Source organism: Alligator sinensis, unplaced genomic scaffold, assembly GCF_000455745.1.
Source record: "Alligator sinensis unplaced genomic scaffold, ASM45574v1 scaffold280_1, whole genome shotgun sequence".
In the NCBI taxonomy this organism is placed as follows: domain Eukaryota; kingdom Metazoa; phylum Chordata; order Crocodylia; family Alligatoridae; genus Alligator; species Alligator sinensis.
The window spans coordinates 1,676,620-1,685,535 of record NW_005841835.1 but is presented as its reverse complement, the minus strand read 5'-3'; the positions used below and the strand labels follow the sequence as shown (position 1 = coordinate 1,685,535).

At 46.8% G+C, this 8,916-nt stretch overlaps 1 protein-coding gene across 8 annotated transcripts in view; it reads right to left on the bottom strand.

The window, feature by feature from the left end:
* The window catches only part of LTBP2 (latent transforming growth factor beta binding protein 2), a 141,470-nt gene that overhangs the window by 36,571 nt on the left and 95,983 nt on the right, over window positions 1-8,916 (bottom strand). For 7 of the 8 annotated variants that reach the window (XM_025201081.1, XM_025201050.1, XM_006015342.3 and 4 more), the window contains exon 9: window positions 2,083-2,157. The exons of the other annotated variant lie outside the window; for it this stretch is intronic. In XM_025201081.1, the coding sequence (XP_025056866.1) occupies window positions 2,083-2,157 (75 nt within the window). The remainder of the gene's footprint in view (window positions 1-2,082; window positions 2,158-8,916) is intronic. 8 annotated transcript variants of the gene reach the window in all.

Below are 8,916 nucleotides of genomic sequence, written 5' to 3'. Positions count from 1 at the left end.
GTCATTTGAGCCCAGTTTTCCTCCTGCCCAGGCAGGGGGTCGGACTTGAAGATCTACAAGGTCCCTTCCGACCCTACTTCTATGATTCTATGATTCTATGTGCTCTCAGTCCTCCTGCATATTTCAGTTGGCGGCAACAAGACTTGTAGCTCAGCCAGAGGAGGGGTCTCTATCTTTTCCCACCCAGGCCTGCAAGACAATTGTAGGTCCAGCAGCTGGGTTTCTCCTCCCAGTGCCATGTTCCCTGATGCACAGAGTCATATGTGGGGAGCACCAGGAGGCTCCTTCTCCAGCACTTGCACTGCTTTTGTGAATAGCAGAGCTGAAGCCCTCAGCCCATCAGTAATCAACAGCAATCAGCAAATCCACTGGAGACACTGCAGCTCCAGCTTCCAACTATTGGCTCTGGAGTATTCATGGTGTGCAGCCCAGCTGACCTCCAGAGAAATGAGTCTGGATAGTGTTTCCTGAAATCTGTTTAGATGGCCTCGAGGTAATGCTAACTAGTGTTGGATCTTTCCACTGTTCTTGATTGGACACAGTAACAGGCTTGCCTCTTCAAGGTTGCACCATGGTCCACAGCAAGCAAAGGACAGGGAGTATCCTTGGAAATGGAGATAGGTAATTTGTTTGTCTGCAGCAAGGGAACAGGGGAAACCCACACTGGCTTGCTGGATTTACAGATCAGAGCCAGGAGGTTTCCCAAGGTCCCCTTAGCTTTAGCTAGAATGCTGCTGCATTCCCTCATCAATGCTTACACAAGAGCCTACAAAGCCAAAGCTCAGTTAATCACACAGCATCTTGGCCTCCTGACAGCTGAGCTCCCATCTCATGGCCAATGGTCTTAAGAAAATACATTAAGTTCTCATCATCACACTCTGCTGGTGAGGATCTCAGTTAACCTGGATGGTTCCTCTCTGATGCTCTATCAGACAAATTGCATTCTTGGTCTTTCAATTCAGATTCTGAGCTAGTGCTTAAGTTCCTAAAACATCCCACAGCCAAAGCAAGTACACATGAATGTGAGTACAGATGGCACCTCAAGGCAACAGAGCACCTGCAGGACAGTATGTCTTCTGCCTGGCTCAGAAAGGCCCCTGGGGTGGCTCCAGACCACATCTTCTTCCCTCCTAACACACACCCAATGCTACAAGTCATACCAAAAACACAGTCAAACCATCATGGGGAATCAAAGCCACTACCTTCGTGAAAACTGTCCCACAGGACTCTGTGGGAAAACTCAAGTTTGACTCATTAACTAAACATGATGGAAAGTCCCTGCTAGAGGAGGTGAGTCAGTGGACTACTGGCCGTGGGCTTGCTTGGACTAGACCCAGTCTCTTTGATGCATTTTTTGACTGCCACTTCTTAGATCATTATGAATCATGAAAATGGAATCAGGAAATTCCAGATTTCAACCAGAATGTGGAAAACACAAACTTTATCGCCTGATATGAAGCAAAGAGGATATAGATAATGAGTGATAGAGAGACATCATTGCCCTGAGTGAGGGCAGAGGGGGCTTTGGGGATGAGAGATGCAAAGGGGAAGCCCTACCCCAGTTTAAAACAGACTCTGAGGAACCTCGAACTGTAGAAAGTTTACGTAGTCAGTATAGAAAGATTTATGCACTAACTCACTTTCATGGTCTCAGCTCCCTTTCCTGAAAAAAAAATTAAACAAACTCCCATACAAAGCTTCCTTAGTAACTAAGGGGTAGAGTTTCCTCAAGAAACATACACATCCCTTCTGCTTAACATTACTAAGTATGTGCTGAACGTAGACATGGAGATCACCAACTTATGCACAGCATGGGGCATAGCAAATGTACCTGGTGGATCAGAGTTAAGATTGTTCTTGTGATGTATCGGGTGACTTTTGCCATGTTGATATTGCTGTTAATCAGCTATACAAGCTCTCAGTCATGCAATATTTACATACAATTAAAATGAAACTATTTTTTCACACTTTAAAGGCACATGGTTCTTCAAATATAATTTTGCCAATTGATCTGTTTTAGGGATCCTACCTATCTATATTTTGCTCCGCCTGACAGATAGTGGGCTGGAAATGGGGCCTTACCTTGACAGTGGCTCTGATTCAGCTTCTTGTACCCTTGGGGACATTCCAGGTATCCATACTCAATCACTGGATGAGCTAGGAAGAAAACATATAGCTTAAGGAGTTATGGCAAAACTCCATAATTCCACGTCCTCTTTCTTCCACCTTAACTCAAACCTCTGATTTTTACTCACTAGCTTAATGTATCCCTGATCTCATTAAGTTTAATGTAAGTTTAATGTATTCCTGATCCTACCTTTCCTGCCATGATCTTAGCTCACATGCACGCTGCATTGTTCAGTGGTAGTCACAAAATTGACAAGGGCTAATTGATACAGCTGATCAAAGACCATCCCCCACACACTCTCCTAAGTCTAATGCCTTCCTCTTCAGCCTTGCACTCAACCACTTTGCTGCTGATGTGTGAGCCTTCTCCTTAACTACACTAGCCTGTCTCTGGAGCTGCCTCTCCACATCATCCCTTTTCAGATCTCCCTATAACATCTCTCCGTCCCTTGCCTACTACTTGAATTTTTTCCACCTACTATTCAACCAGTTGTTACTCACTTTATAACAGAGTAATTTCAAAAGGCCCCTGGTCACAGCATTCCCACTGATTTCAGAGGGTAGTCTCTAAGGGAAGAGTCTATAGAACAAGGACCAGTGCTTCTCTTTCCTGCCACTGACATGACTGTGTCTTGTGTTATTTAAATCTAAAACTCTGCAGGCTACTCTGCATATATGAAAGGTCAGGATGAAGTTAGCTATATTCAAGTAAACGCAGCTGGCCTCATAGGCGACAAGAGAGAAAAGGGAAGTGCCTGAATAGCAGCTGTTTTAGAGTATCCACTTCACAATGAAGGATGTGAAAGCATCAGTCAGTTTCCCAGCTGCCAGACATGCTTAGGAGTTAAGCTGTTCATCTTTAACCTCCAAGAAGAAGGCTAGGTTCTGACTACGGCTGAATATGCCATAACTCAGAGTAGATTTTCATAACAAGCCCTATGGTAACATGTTCCAAAACCTCTGTGTCTTTAGTGCCTAAGTCCCATTGACTTTGCATTAAACTGAGGCTTCTAGGTGACTAGGTTACTTTTGAAAGTGGGTTTTAGGGACTACTGAAAATACCACCTCTGGCCTTCATCCCCTCAGCTTGAGATGTACTGAGCATGATTCCCCTAACTATTGGACTTTATCCCTATGCAGTGTGGTGATGTTTGTGTTTCTGCATGGTTTTAGATTACTATCATATATAAGCAAAGGGGGTTACATCATTTTTACTATCATTCTTATCATAACAATGATTTTACGATAACATAAAGGGTGCTTGTTTGACTTTTCTCAGACTTTCCCATGACAAGAGGCTTTCACAAGAATTCAAGTATTTGGGGGTTAGGATTTTCCTCTTTGAAAGATGCTCTAATAATGTAATGACTTTTCCCATTTCTTTCCATGATAAACAAGCAGCCAGCCTCATTCTGTCCTAGAGCTTCCTGTGGGCAGGGCATTTGGAAGAACTAAGTTCCTCAGTGGTCCCCAAGACCATGGTCTCTCGTCTGATCTGTGACCTTGTTCTCAGCCTCTGAATCTCCCCCACATTTCTAGCCACCTCTTTTCAATGCCATCCAATTAGAATGGGAAGATGCAAATCAGCTCTGGGAGACAACACACGTGCTGATAATTTAGAATCCACAGATGAAGGACAGCTGCCATCTTATCCCTCTCTAGGCAGTGTTAATGTAAGTTGAGGTCAAGTCCCAAAGTGAAGAACCCAAATTCTTCCAGATGAAACACAGCAACACCTCTCTACAACATGGTTATCTTATTATCATCCCACAAACAGCCAGGTTTCCCTGAAGCATGGCCTGACCAAGAACAATGTGACAAGCAAGGTCCTGATTCATCCACACCACCTGCAGCAAGGCACAGAATCCTGCATGAAGATTCAGCCACAAATCCATGCTTTTGGTGCTGTAAGCCTAACTCAGATCCTCAAGAAACTGGGCTCAAATATGAATCTGAACCCACTTGTGTCATTTTCCTGTAAATCATGTGAACAAGTGGCACTTAGGTTGAGTAGCTCCAGATGAATGAAACCCACAATTTGAGACTAGACTAGTTAGAGACAAAGAATACATACAAAGTAATGATTCTCCTGTCATGTCATTAGGGGTAACAGAAGAAAGGACCCTTCCCACTGGGAAGCCACATCAGCTATAGACTAGAGCAGTGGGAACTGGCCATTAGGACAATTTCTATTTTCCTAGTGTGGGTATTCATGTACTTTTGATTGATCACAGTGATCTTTCACGGACCCCTTAGACATACTCTGTGGACCCCCAGGGGTCTGCAGACCATAGGTTGCTAATGGAAAGTTCTTTCAGAGCACAAAGCATCATTGTTCAAGATGCAAGACCCCAGGAGCCCTGACGTACCAATGGAGGGGGGGGCGGGGGTTGGGGAGGCCATGCCCCTGGGCACCAGCCTGGGGGGGAGGAGGGGCACCAAGTGGGCCCTCCAGGAGGTACTAAGTCCCCCGGTGGCACTCCTGGTTTCGCTGCCAGCACTTCCAGTTCTGCCACCAGTGTTTCTGGGCTCTGCTGACAGGGGAACCCCTCCTCCCCGCTCAGCGATCGGGCATGGATGGTGGGGGAAGCGCAAATGCATGCATTGGTCCCCAGGCACTGGAGACCCACGGTACGCCACCACCCAGGAGGTTAAAGTCACCCTTAAGAGCTATGCAAGTATCCTTGTTGGATATGGTATCAGGTGTAACTTGAGGTTCAGCATAGATGATGCTGGAGATTAATGAGGGACATGGGAAAGTCAGACTTTGAACACATGGAAATGGTGCCCTCCCTCAGCAGCATTCATCCAGCAGTTGCAGTGCTGGTGGAGACCTATATGTCCCCTCCCCTGAAGAACTTGCCCCATACAAAGGGGCCTTGTGATTGATGCACTGGAAGCCCACAGTGAATGTTACAGAGCATGATATGGAATTACTGCATCAGCCATAGGTGCATTCCAACCCACTGACCCAGCCTTGCACTGACAAATGTTTGTCTCCTATTGTGAAATAAATTACAACAGGATCACAAAGGTCCTACACATGGGCAAGAGAGGTATAATCCCCTCACCCATCCAATGACCCATCACATAAGTGTGGGCCCATGGACAAGCAGGAGATTAGAAAGGCCATCAGGTCCTGGGTCCTTACACATTTCTATCCTTATTGATAGGAGATAATGCTGCATCCTGCCTCTGATCAGGAAATTTTGCTTAAAAATAGCCTCAATAGCCTGAGCACATGGGTAGTACAATTAAGAGGTATCTCCTACATACATTAACAAACCTTTTGAGGGAGCCTGGGGCTCAGAGCTGAGAAGCTGCCCCAAGCCTGCTGACTTATGAAGTTTGAGGATTCCCAGGGAGTACTTGGGTACTGGCCTAGCTGCATTTTCCAAGTTGTTGGATCCTGTTGGTAGGTGACAGCTATATGATGCAATTCTAACACCTGAGATCAGCCACCTCTTCATCACCATGATGTCTCAGGTCCCCTGCCTGGATCATCCAGTGGCATGTGACAAGGAACATGGAAGTGGAAGGAATGACACAGGCCCTTGATGAGGTGCTGGAATAACAGCCAAGGGCTCATTTATTAACTTTTCCTCCTTTTTACAAGGATCTTTCTGCTCTGGCTGCACATGATTTCCTGAGAGAAAATTTAAATAGTTGCTTAAAATAGTTTTGTGGTCTTAAAAATGGCTTATAACCTGCACAATTAAATCTCACAAAACTTTTTATAGACAAGTAAAACTCAGCCTATAAATTTCAAAGAGGCAAAAGTCAGGCACTACGTTTTAGAGTGAAAGAAAGTGAATTTTGAGGATGAGGGCTGGGGACCAGAGGGTGGTGGTGGATGGGTCTTATTCGACCTGGAGGGATGTGGGCAGTGGGGTTCCCCAGGGCTCAGTCCTTGGGCCCTCACTATTCAACATCTTCATCAGTGACTTGGGTGAGGGGGTAGAAAGCACCCTGTTCAAGTTCGCAGATGACTAATATGTGGGGTGAAGCAGGTACACTAGTAGGAAGGAACAGGCTGCAAGCAGATCTAGACAGGTTATAGGGGTGGGCCGAAGAGAACAGGATGGGGTTCAACACTGACAAGTGCAGGGTAATGTACCTGGGGAGGAAGAACCAGCGGCACACCTACAGGCTGGGGAACTCCCTTCTCACCAGTGTTGAGACAGAAAAGGATCTTGGAGTCATCATCGATGCCACAATGAACATGGGCCGACAGTGTGGGGACGCGGTCAGGAAGGCCAACCATACCTTGTAGTGCATCCACAGATGCATCTCAAGCAGGCCCAAGGAGGTGATCCTCCCCCTCTATGGGACACTGGTCAGGCCACAGCTGGAGTACTGCATCCAGTTCTGGGTGCCGTGCTTCAGGAGGGATGTGGCCGATATGGAGAGGGTCCAAAGGAGGGCCACCCACATGATCAGGGGTCAGCAGGACAGGCCCTACGAGGAGAGGCTAAGGGACCTGAACCTGTTCAGCCTCCAAAAGAGAAGGCTGAGAGGGGATCTAGTGGCAGTCTACAAACTAGTCAAGGGGGACCAGCAGGCATTGGGAGAGTCCCTGTTACCCCGAGCAATCCCAGGAGTTACAAGAAACAACAGACACAAGCTAGCAGAGGGTAGTTTCAGGCTAGACATTAGGAAGCACTATTTCACTGTCAGGGCAGCTAGGACCTGGAACCAACTTCCAAAAGAAGTGGTGCTGGCTCCTACCCTGGGGGTCTTTAAAAGGAGGCTGGTCGAACATCTGGCCGGGATTGTTTGACCCCAGTACTCTGCCACGGCAGGGGGTTGGACTAGATGATCTCCTCAGGTCCCTTCCAACCCTACCAACTATGAAACTATGACTGAGCAAGGACAAGCATGAGTGTTGTGCACAGGGTGGTTTTCCTGGGGTGGGAATTATTTTTAACATGCTGTGGACTGTAAGTGGGAACAAGATGTATGCACAATAGTTGAAGAGCCATGTGGCCATACTGCCCCCTATGCCTCGTCTAGCACTTATAATTCTCACACCTGATATCATATCTGCCATCATATTGCAAGCCCTTGGTGGCAGGAAGCAACTTGCATATTGGAGCTTCCTGAATTAATCAATAAAGACCATTAAGACAGCTCTATGTTCACCACAGGCAACATCTTGCAGAACCAGTCCGTAGGAGATTGTTTCTTACTTCACTCCCAGGTGAGAAGTTCAGGAAACTAAAGACAAGAGAACATCAAACTGTTCATCACCTTCTAAAAGATGCAAGGGAGAGAGTACTCAGCATCTCTGGCTACACTAAATGACTTCTTCGGTGAGTGATGCTCTATGGGAAGCAGAGAGAACCTGTGCCTCCGGTAAGCTTGGCTTCAGTAGAGAAAGGACCCAGAACAGAAGTCCATTCACCACCTCTCCAGCTCAGCCCCAAGCAGCAACCAGAGATGCTTTGAGGATATTCGAAGGCTGGTGAGGCTGGTGCCTGGCCAGTGCAGCCTGGGGGCATGGCCATCAGGATTGCAGAGGCTGGGTAGGACCCTAGTTAGGGGTCAAGTTCCTTAATGTGAATAAAGAAAAAAACAAATCTCTAGCCCAACTTACACTGGGACTGGGACTGCTGGGAGATTCCTAGTCAGTCCTACTGTGTCATCCTTATGCTGGGTGAGGACATTAATGTACCAAGAAACATTCGTTGGCCCTGGCACTGTGTGATCACTGATAAGATACACAGCACTGTGGTGTGTGAGCAGTCAAGCAGGGTAGCTGCTTCTCCAGAAAGTCTGTAGAGAAAAACAGACCCCCGTCCTGGAAATACAGTGAATAGAGTAAAAAAAAATACTGAGAACATTATTTGAGCACCAGCTCAGCATCGGTATAATTCAGATTCAAAGAGTTGCTTGGTAAGGCAGCAGGTTATTCGTGAAACTGTAAAAGAACAGTTTAATTTAGTAAATAAGCCCTGCTCCCAAACCCTGTCGTAATGTGAGCAGCTCTCGCTGTACCAAGGGCAACTGAGATGCAGCGTCTGAAATGTTGGCCAGAGGCTGCTCTCGTTCTGTCAGGATATGACCACAGAGAAAAGTCAGCAAATGGTCACAAAAGGATGTGCATTAACACTCAGCTTGTACTTGGTTACTTAAGTAACAGGCTATTTCCTTCCTTAAAATTTGATGTCACTGGAAAGCCAATGGGATGAATCATAGATTTCATAGATTTCATAGACATTAGGGCTGGAAGGGACCTTGGAAGATCATCAAGTCCAGCCCCCTGCCCAAAGGGCAGGAAGTCAGCTGGGGTCATAGGATCCCAGCAAGATAAGCATCCAATTTACCCTTGAAGGTGTTCAATGTAGGTGCTTGAACAACCTCCGATGGCAGGCTGTTCCAGACCTTGGGGGCCTGGACAGTAAAGAAATTCTTCCTTATGTGCAGCCTGAAACGGTCTTGCAGTAGTTTATGACCATTTGACCTAGTCGTCATCCCTTGGGGCGCTCTGCTGAACAAACGTTCCCCCAGATACTGGTGGTCACCCCTGATAAACTTATAGGTGGCCATCAGATCACCCCTGAGCCTGCGCTTTTCCAGGCTAAAGAGCCCCATGGCTCTCAGCCTGTTGTCGTAAGGTTTGTTTTCCTAACCTCTGATCATGCGCGTGGCTCTTCTCTGGACTCTCTCAAGCTTCTCCACATCCTTTTTGAATTGTGGAGCCCAAAACTGGACACAGTACTCCAGCTGCGGCCTCACCAAGGCCGAGTACAAGGGGAGAATGATGTCCCGGGATTTTCTTGAGAAGCA